At 40.8% G+C, this 23,625-nt stretch overlaps 1 protein-coding gene across 7 annotated transcripts in view; it reads right to left on the bottom strand.

Moving 5' to 3' along the window:
• ptpn2b (protein tyrosine phosphatase non-receptor type 2b) overlaps positions 1-23,625 on the bottom strand; it is a 153,356-nt gene that overhangs the window by 45,217 nt on the left and 84,514 nt on the right. For all 7 annotated transcript variants that reach the window (XM_059022574.1, XM_059022573.1, XM_034000684.3 and 4 more), the window contains one exon: positions 7,276-7,437. In XM_059022574.1, the coding sequence (XP_058878557.1) occupies positions 7,276-7,437 (162 nt within the window). The remainder of the gene's footprint in view (positions 1-7,275; positions 7,438-23,625) is intronic.

Below are 23,625 nucleotides of genomic sequence, written 5' to 3'. Positions count from 1 at the left end.
CAAGATGACGGTGGAGGATGACCCAGAAGCGTAGTTGGTGGCATTTGAGCGGTTGGCTAACACCGCATCATGGCCCAGAGAGTTCTGGGCAAGCCAATTAGGACCCTGCCTGATTGGAGAGGCACAGGCAGCTTACCAAGCTATGTCGGATGACGACGCCGCTCAGTATGACCTGGTAAAGCTAGCCATCCTCCGCTGTCTTAACATCATGGAGGAAACCAGCCGTGTGAGTCTCAGGGAGTACAAGAGGTCCCCAAATACACGCCCCAGGGTGGTTGCGCAACAGCTCTGTGACCACATGGTACACTGGCTCACCCCGGCGCTGAAAAAGAGCGCACAGATGGGTGAGGCCATTGTGAACGAGCAGTTTTGCTATGTGGTCGGTGCCGAGACCCAGGCGTGGATATGGCGCCACAACCCCAACACCCTTGACCAGGCAGTGAAGCTCGCGGAGAACTTCGAGGACTCCCTGGTGTCAGTCCAGTCCGGGCTACTCACCGCTTCAATACCGCGGTGCATCCGAGCACCACCTCCCCTCTCTGCTCCTCCACCCCCACCACCGGGACTGGGTCAACGACCTCCTAGATTGCCAGCCCCAATGGGCAACCTTGCCTCCCCTCCATGGACACCAAGGTTGTCCCCCACCTGGGGTAGAGGTGCTGCCCCCGCCCCATTGCCATACCAGCAGCGGGACAGATATCTAACCCGTGCCCTCCTTTCCCCCTACCTGTTTTAGGTGCCACCAGCCGGGTCATTAGGCCAAGTCATGCCCATCTGTGATGGAGTAGGATGTGGCAGCATGCAATCGGGCATCAGAAGCGGGTAAGCGAGGGGAAAATGGTCGGGAGGGACCTTGTATTGTTAATGTAATTTTGGGAAATGTGAAAACCCATGCATTAGTGGACACAGGGTGTGGTCAGACCTTGGGCGGTGTGTTGTGGCAGCCACAAGGTCAGGTGGCTATCACCTGTATCCATGGAGACACGGCAACATACCCCACAGTCAAAGTATATTTATCAGTCGGTCCGATAAAACGTCATCTGGTAGTTGGGGTGGAGGAAAGGATACCACACCCAATAATTCTGTGTCGAGACTGGCCAAACTATAGAGAATTGGTGAAATCAGTCCGACATTACAATTTTCCTTTTCCGGTCCAATGTCGGACCCTGTCCGACATCATCAAAAAGACGTAAAACACAGGTCTCTAGTCATTTTTTCACCAGAAAAAGCTGAGAAAACCATTCAATGGCCGAGCGAGACCGATAGGAGCCGAGAGAAGCTGGGGGGGGGGGGGGGGGGGGGGGGAATTTAAAATAAAAAAAAAAAAGGGGGGGGGGGGCAATCTGAGCAACACACATAGCCCCGACACCACAGAGATAACACAGCCATAAACAAACAAGATAGCTCCTTCTGCATTCAGTGCTCAAAGAATATCACAGGCATTTGCAGACGTTTTTGAGATGTTATAGTAATAAAATAATGACTTGGATCACATTATTGAGGAGTTTGGTGATAAAACGAGTGATCAGGAGATGATTTATCGGTATGCACGACTATGAAGAGGTATGTGAAAAATACAGCGAACAAGGGGTGGGGTGGGGCGGGGCGGGAAATGCATTACTGAGTGTCCTGTTGATATACAGTGCCTTTTAAACCTGTTTTACTGTGAAAACAGTTTTAAAATACTTTTAAACAGCGTATCTAAAATAAACTTAACGTGTGAAAATAAACTGGACCTGACACGCCTGAGACGCACTGAATAATTGGACCGCAAATGGTTACTGGAAGTCCCAACCGCACACGTAAACGTGGCGGAGAAAAACGAAAAGGAAAAACAAGAAAAACAAATAAAGAGAGAAGGATGCGGAAATGGGAGAGAGCATTAATGAGACATGGCTGGGAGCTGGTGGGAGCCTGCAACAATGGTAACAAATGCCAGTCAAAGGGGGTCAAAACGCAGTGTGACCGAGAGGGTGAGGTTACTGGGCCATCAAGGGCAGATGTTACTCCTGCCCCTCTCAATATACCAGACATGTGGCACTCAAGAGTGCACATAGTGTGGGGCCAAAATAACGACCCTTCACTAGTGCACACTTGGGGACAGGGCCCCAGTCTAGAGACCTCTAGCACAAAGAACATTTCGATCGGGGAACAATTACTTCCTGATCAGCAACATGAGGTATGGGACATGCTCGAACTTGGGGTGATTGAGCCTTCCAGGAGCGAGTGGTGCAGTCCAATTGTGATAGTGGCCAAAAAGGACGGCTGCCTTTCAGAGACTGATGGACTAGGTTTTACATCCACATCGTGAATATGTGGCAGCGTATATCGACGATGTGGTTATTTACAGCTCCACCTGGCGAGAGCATTTGGCTAGGATCACAGCCATCCTTCAGTCTCTAAGGGCAGCCCGGCTGACAGCTAATTTGCAAAAATGTGCGTTTGCCAAGAAAGACACACAATATTTGGGAATTGGCAGGGTGAAACTTGTGTCACCAAGGTCCAGGCCTTTGTCGACGCGGCAATCCCCAAAACCAAGGCTCAGGTGAGGTCTCTACTGGGGTTAGCCAGTTATTAGCACCTCTTTATCCCAGAATATGCCACAGCGGTTAATCCCTTAGTTGACTTCACCAGAAAGAGCGCACCAATTTCAATTAAGTGGTCAGAAGAATGTCAGGGGGCGATTTATATTGTTAAGCACAGACTCTGCCAGGCCCCCGCTCTCATCACTCCAGACTTCACCAAGAGATTCATCCTCCACACCGATGCGTCAGATGTCAGTTTGGGTGCAGTCCTGTCCCAAATGGTAGACGGAGTAGAACATCCCATTCTATACATAAGTAAAAAAATGCTTCCTCGGGAGCGCAACTACTCCATTGTTGAAAAAGACTGTTTGGCCATCAAATGGGCTACTCACTCTTTAAGATACTACCTGCTGGGGCACTCATTTGATCTTGTCACTGACCACGCCCCACTCAAGTGGTTAAGCACAATGAAGGACAGCAATGCCCGGATAACTCGGTGGTATCTGGCATTGCAGCCCTTCATGTACCACATGGTACACCGTGTGGGGAAAGACCACCAAAATGCGGATTATTTTTCCCAGGAGAGGGGAGTAATGGGAAAGGTAGATTTAGCCAAGTGTTCCTTAGGTTCCACTCTGAGCGGTGGGATATGTGACAGAGATCGAATGATTCTTGGTGTTAAATCTCCCTCCCGACCTGTGAGGGCGCTATGTAACGGGAACAGAGTACCCTTAACTAAATGGTATGACAATTTATTCCTTAGGGTAGGTGGAAGTCAGTCATTTAGGAAGGGGGCGGAGCTACGGTACCCAAACTCAATGACTCTGATGGGAAACTGCGTGGCATCCGAGGATTGGGGGAGCGGATGTGCTCGTTAACCTAGGGGTCATGAGCAAGGGTATAAATAGGGGTCGTAGTGTAAGTGATCTGTTCCTTGGTAAATGGTTAGTTTTCAAACCTACAAGGAGTCTGTGTTGCAGTATCGTGAACCGTGAGTTTTGTCTTGTGTTTGTTAGTGTTTGTTAACTGTTAGCACGATCCGGAGCTGTAGCGAAAGCCAGCATAAACCCGGACATCACTTTCCCCCTGCATTTCACGGAGAACTGTAATACACCTCTAGTACTTATTCACTGTCACTAAGAACTGTGTTTTTGTTTTGTATTTCGTGTTGGTGTGTAAAACTGGACTTTTGGTTGCGGGTCAAACCTGTGGGATTTACAAATACCGAGTGATACACACCGCTGTATCACTCCATCATTATTATTTACAGGTGTTCACCATAAGGCTCTGGACATTGTTCAATAAATGAATAAACACCCTTGCACCTGGAAATCATTGTCTGTCTGTTTTGCATCTACCTATTTGATTTGATTGCAACTAAGCATAGAGGTTTTAAAAAGTATTTTGATCTCATAAGAAACAGAATATTTGAACTAACAAGTGTTTTTGTCTGTTTGGTGCTTTAGTGTAATAAACATAGTAATAACAAAAGAAGTCTTAATAATGCTGCTATATTTCTCAATATTAATAATCCTAAATTTAACGGATTCACAGTCATTATCTTATTTGGAGAAAGAAGTAAGCTTGATCTGAAAGCAGTCTAAGCTAAACACATGTATTTTAATCTAGTATAAGTAAAACGGTTTTACTGCAGTAATAAACAGAGGTATTTATTTACAGGGAAACTGTAGAGTTTAAAACGTGAAAGAATTAAAAGTTTGTCTCAGACACACAGTATAATTCTGGAAGGGCATTAGAACTTCAAAAAGATAAGGCTTAGTCTTTGGCACCTCAAAGCAGTATTCGGTGTTGGCTCTTAAAAGCAGAATTTGCCAACCTTGGATGATAACCAACGGAAGGTACTTTAAGAAACCAAGACAACTCTATCTGTCCAGGGTATACGAGAAACACATGCAAGCAGTTTTACAGCAAGTACAGCATAAAACCAATCTGTGTTGTTGCAAATGAAACTACTGATGGGAGAGATGAGAGTCCTGAACTTTGTATTTAATTTGTAATTTTATGAAAATGGTATATTTTTTTAATAATGCCCCTCATTTTCGAATAGTGTGTATATTGTAATGCCAGCAATAAGCTGTTTTTTCAAAACACCTTTATTTGTTGACTGACCTACAGTATATTGTTACTAGTGGACTGCTTTAAGAAAGACTTTTCCTGAAAGCTACAGTATCTCAGGGACTTAAATAATAAAAAAAAATGAATTAAATAAATTTATAATGTAACATTTTTTTATGTTGAAATTACGTTGTTAATTCTTAATAAATTGGTAAAAACGGAATTGGTCATTTTGAAAAACAGAAAAAAAAAATTGGTCATTTTGAAAAAACGGAATTTGCCATTCCCAAGAATGGAAAATCAGGAACCCTAAGTAGTTAAAGAAAATTATTCAAATCACTGGTTTCCCCAGTCTGTCTGAAATATTTAAATCAGAACCATAGACTGGAATTTGTTCCCTCGGTCTCTATTTTATTTTGAAAGTAATAGAGAAATTATTTAAACTTAGTAGATGACACTTCTAGGTTACTAACTGGTGAAAATGAACGATTCCTCAGTTTATCTATAGCTGAAAAAAGTACCCTGGATTTATTTTTATTTACCTCAATGAGATTGGAGAAGGCGGCACATCTTGCTGATCTTACAGCTTCTATATCAATAAGTGTTCTTTCATAATATCATAGTAGATATGTAATTCTGTAGCCCTCCATTTATGTTCCACCTTACGACAGTCTCTTTTCATTTGCTGGATGGTACGGTTAATCCAAGTGTTTAGGTGAAACTGATCTAGTCTTAACTGGGACGACAGTATCGAGAGTAGTTGTACAATTGTGGTTATATCTGTCAACTAACTCATCAGTAGACAGAGACTGCAAAGGAGTTGATGGAGCGAAGTTTGTTATTTCAGAAAACCTTTTTACAGTTGAAGGATAAATTGCATGACTCGTAATAGTGTGAGCCCCGCTCTTACTTGAAACAGGTAGCATAGCCTCAAGTAGAATACAAAAGTGATCAGAGATATTAGGATCTATTATGGACGAGATATTAACAACTAAACCTCGAGAAAAAACAAGATCTAAAGTGTGCCCACGATTATGAGTAGGCCCTAAAACATGCAGGATAAAATCTAGAGTCCAAGAGCCTCAAAAACTTACTAGCCTTTGAATCAGCTTCATTATCAATATGTAAATTAAAATCTCCAAGTAGAAGAATCATAATTAGTAGATCAAATAGACAGGTATTTGGCAAATTCTGATAGAAAGGACTGACTAGGTTTAGGTGGGTGAGAGAAGATTACAATAAGAACAGTTAGTTGGCTGGTTAATATTAAAGATAAAGACTCAAATGAAGTCTGAACAAAGGTATAATTTAAAGGAGAAGCTTCAATCAATGAGATATAATAATTCACACTTAGCCAAGTCTCAGTCAGAAATAAAAATCCAAGTTTGTAACGTGTAATAAAATCATTGATTAGAAAGGCTTGGATCCTTCTAAACAACATGCCAAAATGACACTGACTTTACTTTAGATGTGTGTTAACATAACCAGCTGCCTTTACAATGCATACACTGAACACAGCCATATCAGAAGCCATGTCCAGGTTGTACTATGAGTTTAAAAGAACATACCTGAGCTTGTTACCTATACACTGTGGCTAATCAAGCACATAGTAAAACTGGAATATTTGAAACTGCTGTGAATAGGAGTTTTATTTCCATCCCTGTATGCCAATATGCTATACGTGATACATGATCAGAAATTAAACGGAACAATGTGATGTGTTATCATTCTAGACCAAAGACAACAACTAAATATAATAAAACAAGGCAAAATCATACGTGCATAGGCTATGGTAGGCTACAGTATGTGTCCATGTTGGCACAGGCTTCTCTAATGTGAATAACAATTATTGGAATAATTATTGGAATTTGGGGGCTGTGTGGTCCAGTGGTTAAAGAAAGGGGCTTGTAACCAGGAGGCAACAAGGAGGTCCACGGTTCAAACCCAACCTCAGCCACTGACTCATTGTGTGACCCTGAGCAAGTCACTTAACCTCCTTGTGCTCCGTCTTTCGGGTGAGAAGTAATTGTAAGTGACTTTGCAGCTGATGCATAGTTCACACACCCTAGTCTCTGTAAGTCGCCTTGGATAAAGGCATCTGCTAAATAAACAAATAATAATAATAATAATAATAATAATAATAATTTAATTCAGTACTGTACTTACAGGGATATAGAATATATATATATATTTTACATTCACAGCTTTGATTCTCTCCCATCAAGGGAATGCTCAATAACAAGGATTCTTGACAAACAGGGATGAGGGAGACAAGTTTGCTCTTTTTCACTACAACCTCATCTGTTAATACATTTAACACTGTTTATGACAGCAACAACTAGTACTAGCTCGTACTGCAACTAGGTCATATTTATGTGCCAACTGATCTTCTATTGGCTGAGAACGTTTGCTAAAATGTGCAAAACTGTTGCAAAATGTATTGTATTCATATATAGTTGGTATTGAACCTGTAAGCACAAAGGGTAAAGCTGAAGTTTAGGTTTTATTTATTAGCTTTATATATTAATTTAGTCCTTATACTATATATATTAGAATGGGCATATATAAGGACATAAATAAAACTGGATTTCATTAAACCCTATGTATTTACTCAATTACGTCATTTAGATTTAAAAAAAAAAGATGATCATATAGCTATATATAAAAAAAGTACCTGTACAGAGGAATCTCCCATTATGTACTTTGCGCCCTCTGTTACAGCCATGTATGAGAATCTAAGTTGATCTGGTGTCTGGATAAGTCCCATTCTGTATTTTCTCATGTCAAGTAATATCTTCTTTATGTTCACAAAGGAATGATCCTTCCTCTTGTCCATCTGTAAAAACAAATATACATTACTTTCCCCTTAATTTGATCAGAATGTTGTCATATTTCATATAAAACACTACCGTATCAATTTACAGTAGTGTGTAGTGAAGCATAATTTAAAAATAAATAAATAAAACATTGCCTGAATGGTTTGCCATTTTTGTTTTCACCATCAGCTGTGTTGGAGTATGTTTGTTTTAAAAGAGATTTGGGAGGTAACAGTTGATTGATGGTGCTCTCTAACAGAACAGTCATGGAAATGATGCAATATGATGGTCAAAATACATGATATGAGAAATAAAATGATCTAATGTTGGACAATATACCAGTACCAACGATATATATTTTTTTCAGTATTGTGTCGACTGAGCCACGATAATATTGTGGAGACAGTACTACCATGATGTGACATAGCGCGTGCTTTAAAAATGGCAGACACTTGTGAAAAAACAAAATTCCACAACTTGTATTGTATTGTTGGAAGTATAGTACTATATAAATTAGAGCTCAATCAATAAGCAAATCAGTAATGTCACAGATGAGGATTTTGTTTTCAGGTTTTTTTGTGGGTTTTTTTTTTTTTGTCTGTAATGAAATCAACTGCTCCCTACATGAGGCCGAGGATGGCAGAGAAGGAGGCGCTGCCGGCAACGACCATGCAGGGGGCAGCGGTGAAATCATCTCTACGCCTCAAAACAAACCAGTATGATGGACGCCCTCCCCTGTTCACAAACGGGCCACAGTAGCCTAGGCAGACTCATGGTAGAGCAGGCCACCCCCGAAGTGACCACAGATGTATACAGTGTGGCTGTTTGCCAGGGCCGACCAACAAGTCTGAAGCCAGGGACACCGTTCGACTAGCGTGTGTGCTGGAACTACGGGGTACAGGGCCACTTGGAAGTCTACTGCCTCAAGTCTCCCTGGGCCCAGGGACCTCACGCCCTCGGGTCGGCCCGCAATATACAGCTTACTCCCGCAGTGACGGCTTGAGCCTTCAATTTCATCTACTCACAGGTTTCATTAGTGTCCCAGAAGAACCCGAAAATGCTACAGTATAAACAGACAGTATATAAAACGAGTACTTCAGATCAAAGAACGAAACTCAATTATTGAAATACAAATATGTTTCAATAATGTACTGTATGAAATAATAAATAAACAAAAAAATTCAAACTCAATTCACCTAGCTGCAGAATGTGCAGTTTACTTCTTCAGTTAACCTTTGAAGGAATAAATATATTAAGTTGTATGCGAACTATAACTTCATGCAGTTGGCTAAGTTTTGAGTGCCTCATATAGATAATGGTTGGGATGAAGTGGAGTAAGGATGGGTGGGGAATGGAATGTAGGATAGCGGGACCAGTTTTAACTGCTTCAGCAGACACCATAAGGATGGGTGGGGAATGGAATGTAGGATAGCGGGACCAGTTTTAACTGCTTCAGTAGACACCATTTGGTGGTATGACCATATATGGCTGTTTTTTCTCGATATAGGGTTGAAAAGAGAAGATAAGAGTTACAGACGTGGGCTGCAAGGTGATTGGTACAAGACTGAATTAACTGCTGTGTGTTAGAATATTATTGGTGCAATGTTTAGAATAGAGAATGCTATATATACTGATGTAAAAGGGAATTCAGGCAGATCGCATTTTTCCGAGTACTGATAAAGTGCCGGTTGAGTGGGTCTCCCGAGCGCTCTGTAACATCTGTGTGTTAACCTTCAAATAAATAGACTTGATCTAACTCAACACGCCTACGGATTGAATTGTTTGGGGTTAGGTGAACATCCAGAATTCGTCCCTACACCTTGTTGAAACAAAAACATTGGCCACATGTCCCAGTTGTGGTACTATTGTTTTTAATTCATAAATATGCTGTTGGGAATTTTCAGAAACAAATATACTTTAACTGTCATGTCCAAAATGTGTAGTTGAATTTTAATTTACAATTGCCACCTCAAAGACTCTTCATATATTATGTGGGTTGTACATATAGACATGAATATTAAAAGGTACACCTCTGGACCAGGTGGGGTCTGTGATGACAATCGATGTTGGCATGATGCATTAACCCTTTGCGGTCCTATGTCGGACCTGGTCCGACTTTGCAATTTTCCCTTTCCGGTCCAATGTCGGACCCTGTCCAACATCATCAAAAAGACGTAAAAAACAGGTCTTTAGTTGTTTTTTCTCCGGAAAAAGCCGAGAAAACCATTCAATGACCGATATGAGCCGAAAAAAAAGGGGTGGATCTCAGCAATACACAGACATTTGCAGAGCTTTTTGAGATGTTATAGTAATAAAATAATGACTTGGATCACATTATTGAGGAGTTTGGTGATAAAATGAGTGATCAGGAGATGATTTATCGGTATGCAGAACTATGAAGAGGTATGTGAAAAATACAGCGAACGAGGGGTGGGGCGGGGCTGGAGATGCAGTACTGAGTGTCCTGTTGATATGCAGTGCCTTTTAAACCTGTTTTACTGTGAAAACAGGTTTAAAATACTTTTAAACAGCACATCTAAAATAAACTGCACGTGTGAAAATAAATTGGACCTGACGGGCTGAACAAATGGACCGCAAAGGGTTAAGACATTTAAATGTTAAGCAAAACTGATAAGCATTCCAGATAAGCTGCGTGTTTTGCACATTTAAAAAATATGAATTACATATGATATTAATTTTATGTGTAACGAATACGCATAGCAATTTTGCTGCACATCTTGAGTTTGCATGTTTGCATCATTCTTTAATGACTGAGCAGGTCACAACACTTAGGCAGTCTCCATGACTGGCTGTTAAGGAGCTGCATCACGGTTTTGACCAGTCTCCTGGGCCAATAAGGGGCTACTAGGAGCACCTTGGCCCATTGCCTGATTTTCTCCACACACAGCAGAAGCAAGGCGAGCAGTAGGAAGGCATACATCAGTTGTCTTGGCCACAGGTGTGAGGACAGTGGGTTGATTCCTGGGAGGCAAGAGATCTACCTCTGCTCTCCCGAACCTCTCCCAAATGAGGCTACCACCTCGGGGTTTGCCTCCGCTCTGAGGCGCTGGGACCCTCCTTGAGAGGAGGTCAGCCGCCCAGTTTTTTTCACCCTGGGCAGATGTACTGCCCGTAGTGAGAGTAGGTTCTCGTGTGCCCGGAGCAAGCTTACGCTCCACACAATGGAGGCGATGTGCCACCTGAGGCCACCTTTGTGAGTGACGTAAGCCGCCACTCTTGTGTGGTCTGCATGGATGAGCACATGCCTCCCTTGAACCTTCTGCAACAAATGCTCCAAGGCTAGTTAAACTGCCTGCAGTTCCAAAACATTTCTGTGGAGCGCCACTCTACACAGCGCCCCAGCCCAGGCTGGACGCATCTGTGGTGCGGCCTCCCTTCTGGTGACACCGCCCAACGCTACGCCGAGGTGCAGATGGACAGGCTGTTTGCACCAAAAAAGTGCCTTTAGACAGTGATAAAACACTGTCAATAGGCGGTTGCGGTTCAATGCTGGCTGAAAAGTCCTGCTGTTGAACCAGGCTTGCAGAGGAGCATGCGCCGGAGACCCATGAGCGCTCTGTTGAGCTGAATAGCTCTAAGCAGGAGGCTATTCTATGCACTCTGGAGGCTGACTGAGGAGTGAGATGGCTTTTTGCATGGTTCACCGTACAACCCAACCAGTGGGTGGCCAATGACCAGTAATGTATGAGCATCTGCCTGAGCTGGAAACTGGGCACAATGAGCCAGTCATCCAAATAACAGAGTGCTTTGATGTCTCAAAAAGCTAGAAAGAGGCCAAAACGGCAAGACATTTAGGACCGGTGCTAAGAGCGTCGTTTTTTATGGGGATATGGAAATAGGCATCTTTGAGGTCCACCTTGGTGAACCAGTAGACTGGCCTGAATGACTGCAACATTTTGAACTTCCATCAGGTCAGAACAGGTTGACCTGCTAGAAGATGAGGATTGCTCTGAGGCCACCATCCCACTCGGGCATGGAGTAGAACCTGTCTTCCACCTAGAGGGTGTTTACCATATGAATAGCCTGGAACGGAGCAAACTTTGACCCCATCAGGCACACGTGCCTGTGGGAAACTGCTGCTCAGAGCTTCTGAATTCCCGGGGGTAAGGCTCTCCCTTGGCACAGAGCCATGGTGTGAGCACCCAGAAACCTCTCTAACAGAGGGTGATGGGGAAGAGCACTGTGCAGGTGAGGGACGCAGAGAGCTCTGTACAGCTGCAGGAGAAACATTTCTCTAGCGTACGCTTGGAGAATGCACACAAAACTCACAGAAAATGCGGTTTACCAGTGCTTCCTTTGCATGCTGCTACCTCAGGCAGGAAGAGCATCTGCTTGTCCACAGGCAGGCTGGCCTTGCATGTCACAGGGATAAACCCAGTTATTATAAAAATAGCAAGCAATGTACCATAAGAATGTACAGTTGCTGCTTCAGCTTGTTAAAGACAGTAACTGGTACAAGACAGGCAGGCTGGCCTTGCATGTGTCACAGGGATAAAACCCAGGCATCACGCAAATAGCACCCCGACAGTACCGCCATGGTACGGGGTCGGTTTGGTACCCGTTCGGTGCCTGTAGCACCAGGAAGATAAATTAGTGCACAATAGGGGTTGCACTTCCCCTGCCCCCTGCCCCCTACTGCTTTGAACCACAACTGTCGTCTGTCTCATTATATCCTGGAAACCCTGCAGCTCAGCGCTACTGTAGCGTCAGAGTGGGTCATAATTCATAATGTCATTGTGTGTATTTAATTATCAGAATTGAAATATACAAAGGGGGGATCCTAAGCCATTCTCTGTGTCTACTTGGTTTCTGGTCACAAACTCTCTCACTGACAAAGAATGCTTTATGCTTTTAAAAAAAATCATAAACCAACTACTGTTAGATCCATCGCTGAATGAATCAATTTGGCGCCGGCAGTATCTTGCAGAAGGCACGCCAGACAGTTTTGAGTATGATTTGACACCTCAGATAGAGAAATAAACAAAATAAATAAATAAATAAATAAATAAATAAATAAATAAATAAATAAAAATAAAATACAGCCAACAGGTGTCGAAACCACAGAGAACAATGGGCTGTCTTTGAACGAGAACAACCAATAAGAAACACCCCATGTGGACTCGGGCACAGCCCACAATAACCAAACTAACCAATCACAGGGTGGAAGAGAGAATCACAAAACCAGCCGCGCGACTTTCAAATGGAGCGCGCTCTCCACAAATGAAGAGTTTTTCCACACTAAGCAAGTTCCCCACAGAAGGAACAGCGCTCCAGGCAAAAGAGAGCTCTCTACACAAGAAACAAGTCTCTGATCTTTGACAATCAGGAGGAGTGCTGAGGGAGAAATTGAATCTGAACTGGTCTGAAGAAAGTTACTGAAGTCATGGGAGCATAATTGCTCAAATTCAAGGAAGGCAAGGAAGAACCAATGTTCTGAATAACGGCTAAAATCATCTTCTGAGGAAGGGCCCTGCCATCTGTCCTACAAGAGACTGAATCAGTAAACGGGATATTGCATTAATCGGAAAGCGGGTCTTTGTTTCCACATAGCTGCACAAAACGAACTGAAGCGAAGCCATCAGTTATGCTTTTGGAAGATCACAAGAGAACTGCAACAAGAACACAAACTATACAACTTTTCAACTGCAACGCATTATCTGAACTGAGTTACGTCTGATAAACAGAACTATTCCCAGTTGGAAAACTGTCGACAACAAAGATAATACTGCAAGACTTGGAGATCAAAAAGCTGATCTCCATTTGAAAAGCACTATTTATTTATTGCGAGCCTACGCAATACAATGTGTACAGCAAAGTACCGTCTTCATTGGAACTTCAGATCCAAAGAGCTGCAGTGTTCATCAACACAGATTGACTTCTTTATATGGAAATCAATAAGTATTCAACATATCTAATATTAAATACTTTATGACTCAAAAGTAACTTTAGTGTTAAACTCAAGTTAGTGGATAAAACTGTTCTATGAATAGAACTTCCTGTTTTAGAGTGTGTGAAAAATGTATTTCGTTTGTTGAAATGTGCAACTCAAAAGGAGTTGCCTCGTAAATGCAACGAATTGCCTGATTTCTGAGTTAATTTGAATATATAATCAACTGAGGTTGATAACATATTAGTTTGGTACATCACGTCTAAACTAAATTAACACGGTAAAACTAATTTGCTCAATTAGGTAATGAAACATTTTGACGTTCTTAAACAGGATGACTAGAGACTAATTTATATTTAAATAAATTAACTAATTCACTACACTACAATATGATACAGTTTGTGGCAAATCAAGGGCAGTAGATAAATCAAAGACAATGGTATACAATTTCAGGAGAGCAGATTACAAAGGAATCCAACAAGGGGTTATAAACATAGACTGGGACAGAATACTAATATATAATGAATTTGAAAACAATTGGACAAAATGTAGGGATATAATTACAGCTTCTGATTTTCGGTTTTAACCGATAAAACACCCCTGATACAAAAAAAATTAAATCGGTGGATAGCCAATAAACACTGGAAAATCTGTGGAAATGGTTAATAAATTCACGTTGACTTTACCCTTTTCCCATTAAAAAATAAAACCTACTACAAAAATAATAATAAATACATTCACAACGCACTAACAAACAAAAGGCAGCCAGTGTTCAGAGCGACGGCAAGTGAGGCAAGTGGACAAGTACAGCGCAGTTAGAAGCAGAAAGGAGGAATTACATCTTTAAATTAAATTGTGAATTGCTTTAAATCAGAAAACATTGCAGCTTAAAATCTACAGCTGCGTGTCATTTTCTGATAATAAGCTGAAACTTGAAGCAGCTGATTCAAATTCCGCGCCGTTCTGAGACACGGGGGAGGGGCGGAGCCCGCAACACAACGCACTAACAAACAAAAGGCAGCCAGTGTTCAGAGCGACAGCGAGTGAGGCGACAGTGTGGGAGAAGTACGAGTGGACAAGTACAGCGCAGTTAGAAGCAGTTTCAAAGCAGGCTGACAGCTGCAGAAGCTAACCGAACTTCCCAAAAAAAAAAAAAAAAAAATACAACATGGTCTTCAAGCCAGTAATCTGCATGATGTGGGAAATCCGAGAAAACCCAACAGAGCTCAACCAAGTTTGTGTAAAGTGCCGCACGATCCAGGACATGCTTCAATGAGCAAGTCTGTTAGAAAAGGAGCTGGAGGAAATGAGACAGCAACAGGAGCTTGAGGAGCTGACACACCCACAATTCATGGAAGTCTGCACCCCTAGCAGACTGAAAGCCACCAGGGAAAACACAACCACTAGAAATCCAAACATCCATCAAATTTGAGCCACTTCAACATTTAGATGACCAAAACCAACTTCAAGAGAATGAAAGGAACAACATCCAGGACCCTATAAACAGTGCTGACCAGGCAGCAAAAAGAAGGGATGTCATGATTGTTGGGGACTCCATATTGAGAAACACAGCAAGATCAGTTCGCAGTTTGGACCCCCTTACTACAACAGTGTGCTGCCTTCCAGGAGCCTCTGTCAAGCACATCACTGAGAACGTGGACAGGCTCCGAGAACGAACAGGAGACGACCCGGTAGTAGTCATCCACATCGGTACAAACAACACTGGAAGAGACAGGCCAATATCCCTGCAAAACAAATTCAGAGAGCTAGGAAGGAAATTAAAAGACAAGACCAAAACTGGTATTTTCTGGAATACTGCCGGCACCTTGCAAAGGACCGTATGGACAGCTGGAAATACAAAATCAAAATGCATGGCTGAAATCGTGGTGCACACAGGAAGGCTTCACCTTTCTTGAACATTGGAGCACATTCTACAACAAGGACTATCTATATAGGCGGGATGGACTGCACTTAAACAAAAAGGGAACCAATCTACTCGGAGAAAGGATCCTTGAGGAGATCCAGAAGCTTTGAAACTAGAAAGGAAGGGGGGAGAAAACAAAAAAACAGAAGGGAGACCACATCAAAACAAGGGCAACAACTCAGGTAAGACAACTATTAAATATATTTATCTTAATGCTAGAAGTCTCAGAAACAAAATGTTAGAACTTGAAGCTACTGCACTAACAAGTAACTACAATGCGATAGGTTTTACAGAAACTTGGTTGTCTGAGAGTGATGGAGACGAATATAATATTAGTGGGTACACTAATACTAGAGGCGGAGGGGTAGAGCTATACATAAGAAATAGTCTTGAAGCCGAGGTGTTAATCAGGACAATGAAAACAATGCAGAATCAATATGGGTCAGAATAACGGACACATATTTAAAGGGCATAATAATAGGAGCATGCTATAGACCGCCAAATTCAGACGCCGAGCAAAATAATCTGTTATACAATGACATTCGAAATGCATGTAGAAAAGGAGTAGCCATACTAATGGGGGATTTCAACTTCCCCCGTATAAAATGGGAGAACCCGGTGGGGAGCACGATGGACGAAATTGAAATGGTGGAAATGACAAATGACTGCTTCCTAACACAATTTGTCAAGGCACCGACTAGAGGGGAGGCATGCCTTGATTTAGTCTTTTCAAATAACAAAGACAGAATAACTAAAACAGAGGTCAGAGAGCCATTGGCAAACTCAGACCACAACATGGTCTCATTTGAAGTATTTTTTAAAACCCCAAAAGTAATGACTAAAGCTAAGGTTTACAATTTTAGAAAAGCAAACTATGAAGGTAAGAAACAGAGACTAACAGAAGTAGATTGGAGTAAAACAGAGAAAACATCCACAGAAAAAGGATGGCTGTTTTTTTTTTAAATGTACTACTAGAGGTGCAAAACAATTACATCCCAAAAGTAGACAAATCTAAATCTAAAACAAAATGGCCAAAATGGTTTTATAGATCAATTAAAAAAAATATTCAGCGAAAAAAGGCACTTTACAGAGCGTTTAAAAGGGACCAAAAACAAAAGTACACAGAAAGAGTACTTGGAACTGCAAACACGAGTCAAAAAGGAAGTTAGAAAGGCCAAGAGAGAGATAGAAATCCATATTGTTAAGGGGGCTAAAACTAATTCCAAAATGTTTTTCCAATATTATAACAGCAAGAGAACATTCAAAGAGGAGGTTAAATGTCTAAGAGACACAAATGGCAAAATCATAGATGAAGAAAAAAAAATAGCAAATATATTAAATGATTACTTTTTACAGGTTTTTACAAAGGAGGACACGGACAACATGCCCCACATGTCGACCTGTTCCTATCCAATTTTAAATAACTTTAGCATAACAGAGGCAGAAGTGTTAAAGGGACTAGGAGCTCTTAAAATAAACAAATCCCCTGAGCCGGATGAGATCCTCCCAATAGTACTCAAAGAAATGAAATGTTATTTTCAAACCGCTAACCAAGATCATGCAACAGTCTCTTGACACAGGGGTTGTACCGATAGACTGGAAAATAGTAAACGTAATACCGATCCACAAAAAGGGAGACAAAACCGAACCAGGTAACTACAGACCAATAAGCCTGACTTCTATTATATGTAAACTTATGGAAACTATAATAAGATCTAAAATGGAAAATTACCTATATAGTAACAATATCCTGGGAGACAGTCAGCATGGTTTTAGGAAAGGGAGATTGTGTCTAACTAACCTGCTTGACTTTTTTGAGGATGCAACATTGACAATGGATAATTGCAAAGCATACGACATGGTTTATTTAGATTTCCAGAAAGCTTTCGACAAAGTCCCGCATAAAAGATTAATTCTTAAACTGAACGCAGTAGGGATTTAAGGAAATGCATGCACATGGATTAGGGAGTGGTTAACGGGTAGAAAACAGAAAGTACTGATTAGAGGAGAAACCTCAGAATAGAGCGAGGTAACCAGTGGTGCACCACAGGGATCAGTATTAGGTCCTCTGCTATTCCTAATCTACATTAATGATTTAGATTCTGGTACAGTAAGCAAACTTGTTAAATTTGCAGACGACACAAAAATAGGAGGAGTGGCAAACACTGTTGCAGCAGCAAAGGTCATTCAAAATGATCTAGACAGCATTCAGAACTGGGCAGACACATGGCAAATGAAATTTAATAGAGAAAAGTGTAAAGTATTGCATGCAGGCAATAAAAATGTGCATTATAAATATCATATGGGAGATACTGAAATTGAAGGAGGGAACTATGAAAAAGACCTAAGAGTTTATGTTGACTCAGAAATGTCTTCATCTAGACAATGTGGGGAAGCTATAAAAAAGGCCAACAAGATGCTTGGATATATTGTGAGAAGTGTTGAATTTAAATCAAGGGAAGTAACGTTAAAACTTTACAATGCATTAATAAGACCTCGCCTAGAATATTGTGTTCAGTTCTGGTCACCTTGTTACAAAAAGGATATTGCTGCTCTAGAAAGAGTGCAAAGAAGAGCAACCAGTATTATCCCTGGTTTAAAAGGCATGTCGTATGCAGACAGGCTAAAAGAATTGAATCTATTCAGTCTTGAACAAAGAAGACTACGCAGCGATCAGATTCAAACATTAAAAATCCTAAAAAGGTATAGACAATGTCGACCCAGGGGACTTCTTTGACCTGAAAAAAGAAACAAGGACCAGGGGTCACAAATGGAGATTAGATAAAGGGGCATTCAGAACAGAAAATAGGAGGCACTTTTTTACACAGAGAATTGTGAGGGTCTGGAACCAACTCCCGAGCAATGTTGTTGAAGCTGACACCCTGGGATCCTTCAAGAAGCTGCCTGATGAGATTCTGGGATAAATAAGCTACTAACAACCAAACGAGCAAGATAGGCTGAATGGCCTCCTCTCGTTTGTAAACTTTCTTATGTTCTTATGTTCTTATTTCCCAGTGCTACTCAGCAATGTCCCGTCTTTCTGACTTGCATCGATCATTGATTCGTTCTGAATACTTTAAACCCGCCCCAACTACTGAGTGACAGCACATTCCTACATTTCTATTGGCGACTCCGCTTGCAAGATTTGAAACGAGATTACAATCAGGATTGAGGCTTGTTAGCAGGATTTAAAGCTGTATTACAGTTAAGATGCAGAGGATTTAAAACAGAATTGTGGTGAAATGTGCAAAAATACACAAAAACCCCAGAAGAATGTGCATGTGACCACTGAGATTTCCTTGTGGAAGACAGCAAAGAAAAGAAGGTACAACTTAAGTGTGCAAGTACTGTTGGTTACTACTAAACATATTTTGACAGAAAAAAAAACGCTGAAGCATTTTGGAAAGTAACTGAAAACAATTACTTCTTACAGTATATCAAAAAGAAAAGCCCCCCAAAAAAAGGATTTACATAAAAAACGAAAACAGCTATAAAAGAAAAAAAAGCACCGAAAAATACAATTAATAAAACCTGAAAAACAGAAGCCCTAGATATGATGTTAGAAATGCAGGACAAATATCTCAAAAATGAGAACAGGTAAACTTAAGAAAAATAAACCACGATGGGTAAATCGATCTATTAAACTGGGTAAATTATATCTTTTTATTAAATCAAAGGAAGCAGCCTCACAAAAAGAGTAGAGGGGCCTTTAGAGACCAAAAACAGACTAGGAGAGCGAAAAGGGAATTAGAGACAAGTAGCGGTAGATAGTAAACTTAATCCAAAGGGTTTTTTCAATATGTTAATGGTAAAAGGAAACTAAAAGTTAACAGAACGTACACACACATCATTACCAGAGTTTGTTATAAAAGAGAATGAACTACTAAGGGAGCTAGCAGCACTTACAATAAACAAATCCCCAGGGCCTGATGGAATCTGTCCAGGAGTCAGATTTTTAAACCAATATGTTATATATTCAACAAATCTATAAATAAAGGAGGCATCCCACTGGACTGGAAAATTGGCAACGTTGCTCCTAAAAAAGGGAGATGAATTTGACCCTGGGAACTACAGACCTATAAGTTTAACAGCAATCATATGAAGAATCACGGAAACTATAACAAGGACCAAAATGGAGGAATATTTATATAGTAACAACATTATAGGTGTCAGCCAACATGGCTTTAGGAAGGGTAGATCTTGTTTACTACTAGAGTTGACAAGGATAATGCATATGACATGATAAACTTAGATTTTCAAAAAGCCTTTGACAAAATACTGCACAAAATACTATTAAACACAAAAAACTACGCTTTAGTTAACAGTAAGAGCTGACAATTCCGAAAAAGACTGGAAATTGTCACGTAAGGCTGCCACTGCGCTCTTACCTGCCCCATGTTCTGACAAGGCTTCCCAGCACATACTGCTTAACTGGTACAGTAAGAACATAAGAAAGTTTACAAACGAGAGGAGGCCATTCAGCCCATCTTGCTCGTTTGGTTGTTAGTAGCTTATTGATCCCAGAATCTCATCAAGCAGCTTCTTGAAGGGTGTCAGCTTCAACAACATTACTGGGGAGTTGGTTCCAGACCCTCACAATTCTCTGTGTAAAAAAGTGCCTCCTATTTTCTGTTCTGAATGCCCCTTTATCTAATATCCATTTGTGACCCCTGGTCCTTGTTTCTTTTTGTTTCTGGGTAGACATTGTCGATACCTTTTAGGATTTTGAATGTTTGAATCAGATCGCCGCATAGTCTTCTTTGTTCAAGACTGAATAGATTCAATTCTTTTAGCCTGTCTGCATACAACATGCCTTTTAAACCAGGGATAATACTGGTTGCTCTTCTTTGCACTCTTTCTAGAGCAGCAATATCCTTTTTGTAACGAGGTGACCAGAACTGAACACAATATTCTAGGTGAGGTCTTACTAATGCATTGTAGAGTTTTAACATTACTTCCCTTGATTTAAATTCAACACTTCTCACAATATATCCGAGCATCTTGTTAGCCTTTTTTATAGCTTCCCCACATTGTCTAGAAGACATTTCTGAGTCAACATAAACTGCTAGGTCTTTTTCATAGTTCCCTTCTTCAATTTCACTATCTCCCATATGATATTTATAATGCACATTTTTATTGCCCGCATGCAATACTTTACACTTTTCTCTATTAAATTTCATTTGCCATGTGTCTGCCCAATTTTGAATGCGGTCTAGATCATTTTGAATGACCTTTGCTGCTTCAACAATGTCTGCCACTCCTCCTATTTTTGTGTCGTCTGCAAATTTAACGAGTTTGCTTACTATATCAGAGTCTAAATCATTAATGTAGATTAGGAATAGCAGAGGACCTAATACTGATCCCTGTGGTACACCACTGGTTACCTCGCTCCATTTTGAGGTTTCTCCTCTAATCAGTACTTTCTGTTTTCTACATGTTAACCACTCCCTAATCCATGTGCATGCATTTCCTTGAATCCCTACTGCGTTCAGTTTGAGAATTAATCTTTTATGCGGGACTTTGTCAAAAGCTTTCTGGAAATCTAAATAGACCATGTCGTATGCTTTGCAGTTGTCCATTTTCAATGTTGCGTCCTCAAAAAAGTCAAGTAGGTTAGTTAGACATGATCTCCCTTTCCTAAAACCATGCTGCCTGTCTCCCAGGATATTGTTACCATATAGGTAATTTTCCATTTTGGATCTTATTATAGTTTCCATAAGTTTACATATAATAGAAGTCAGGCTTATTGGTCTGTAGTTACCTGGTTCAGTTTTGTCTCCCTTTTTGTGGATCGGTATTACGTTTGCTATTTTCCAGTCTATCGGTACAACCCCTGTGTCAAGAGACTGTTGCATGATCTTGGTTAGCGGCTTGTAAATAACTTCTTTCATTTCTTTGAGTACTATTGGGAGGATCTCATCCGGCCCAGGGGATTTGTTTATTTTAAGAGCTCCTAGTCCCTTTAACACTTCTGCCTCTGTTATGCTAAAGTTATTTAAAACTGGATAGGAACAGGTCGACATGTGGGGCATGTTGTCCGTGTCCTCCTTTGTAAAAACCTGTGAAAAGTAATCATTTAATATATTTGCTATTTTTTTTTCTTGATCTATGATTTTGCCATTTGTGTCTCTTAGACATTTAACCTCCTCTTTGAATGTTCTCTTGCTGTTATAATATTGGAAAAACATTTTGGAATTGGTTTTAGCCCCCTTAGCAATATTGATTTCTATCTCTCTCTTGGCCTTTCTAACTTCCTTTTTGACTCGTGTTTGCAGTTCCAAGTACTCTTTCTGTGTGCTTTGTTTTTGGTCCCTTTTAAATGCTCTGTAAAGTGCCTTTTTTCGCTGAATATTTTTTTTTTAATTGATCTATTAAACCATTTTGGCCATTTTGTTTTAGATTTAGATTTGTCTACTTTTGGGATGTAATTGTTTTGTGCCTCTAGTACTACATTTTTAAGTAGGTGGGCTCACTTCAGACAACATGTGGCAGGTCAGGTCAGATCTAAAACCAGAACCATGGTTGTTTTCATGTTGTCATAGAATTATATGTGAATTGGAAAAGCTAATTAGAATAGTTGGAATATTAACACATCTGGAGTGAGACAAGTTATTTATTGTGTACTTTTCCAAGTACACAAACTGTCATAACCACTTCAGCTTTTTTTCTTTTTTTTTTGGATTTTGTTTTTGTGATCATTGGCGGGCCACATAGACATATTATAATCCCCTTATCCCCAAACATTAAAAATGGAATACGTTTTTAACTTACCTTTACTCGTTGGAACTTCGGAAACGAGTGAACTTGCTTGTAATATTCTGATAACGTGGTTCGTAGGAGGTGGTTGCGGCACGCAGGTAATGCTGCAGGCGGTCGTGCCTCAGTCTGTTACGGTGCTTGTTCTTTATTGAGTTCATTGCCGAAAAGCTGGCTTCACACAAATATGTGCTACCAAACATGGACAGTCCCTTAAAAGCACAGGATACCAATGTGGGGTATTTTTCTTGTGGTACTTTAAACTAGAATTCAGGCACAGAGCATGTCGAATGTATTGCTTGCATGTCAAAAGTCAGCTTGAAGTTCCAAAAGTTCAGAGTCTGAATTGGCAGTTGCTGCCCCCCATTTGTGCCAGTTCAGTAGAGGTGGCTCTCACTGGTACAACAAAAGGATTTTGCAAAACATAGAACACAACCATTCTATTGCAAAAGTCACCAAATCGTGCTTCAAACCTCTCCCTCAGTTGAGTCATGTATGTCCCAAATACATCAGGTTACGCAAGTTTGGGGAAATGGGGTGTTAACTCTGCGCTTTGCAAGTCTCTGATCAAAAGCCCCACTTTTCTTTGGAAGGAAAGCACACACTGCAGCATGTCACTCACCATTTTACATTTCCTTGCAGGGAGAGATTCAGGGTGTTTAAATGCCCAGTCATATCTGTGAGAAAAGCTAGTTTTAATGTCCAGTTACGGTCGGAAAACTATTGGAAGCAAAGCGCCTCGTTCAAGTCAGTTATCAGCTGTTAAAATACATCAGAACCAAGAACTCCGTGTCGCCTTGTAGCTATACTGTCCGATAGCTGCAAGAGACGGATCTCTTTCAGTATTTTTTTCTTTGTTTGGAAAGTTAGCGTAAAGAATTTGTGCAGATTTAATGAAGCACTCCTTTATGATTTTCGCATCACTCAAAACTTTCTTATGTTTGAGTAAAATCCATATCATTCGCAAAGACGCTTCAGTAACTACCGATTCCTGCCCGGTTGCCTGAGTTTACAACTGCTCCTGGTAATTCAGGGATGTTTTCAGTTTCTTTATTTGCTCTTTTCTAATTATAGATCCCATCGGAAAGCAGACTGAATAATCGCTGTGCACTGTTTTCAAATGCCTTTCCAGATTGCTCCATTTCATGACTGACACAGCTGGGTTTATTTTCTAAGTCGATAAAGAAAAACTCATCTTCCCAGACAGAGTTAAAATTTTCTGTATTTAAGAGAATCATTTTTATCAGGCCTACTCCTCACATGTGTGCCTTACTTGTGTCTGTTGAATGTGAGGACTTGCTGCCTGGCAAGAACCGTCTTCAGGAATCAGAGAGTGCTGGGGACTCGCTTGTTGTACTTTGACTGGGGGCAGGATTGGTGGCTTCAGTAGAAAGCTCTTCATTTTCATATCTTGTTTGTTTTTTGCAAATTGGCTTTGTTGTACCCCTGCCGTTGAGTGTCTCCGCCGGCTGCCGTTCATGCAGCTTGGGCGAGAATAAATACATATATATATATATATATATATATATATATATATATATATATATATATATATATATATATACATACACACATACACACACACACACACACACATACACACAGTACTGTGCAAAAGTT

The sequence above is a fragment of the Acipenser ruthenus genome, chromosome 4, assembly GCF_902713425.1.
Source record: "Acipenser ruthenus chromosome 4, fAciRut3.2 maternal haplotype, whole genome shotgun sequence".
Lineage (NCBI taxonomy): Eukaryota > Metazoa > Chordata > Actinopteri > Acipenseriformes > Acipenseridae > Acipenser > Acipenser ruthenus.
Note: the sequence above shows the minus strand (reverse complement) of the source record. Positions and strands in the feature narration are given on the sequence as shown.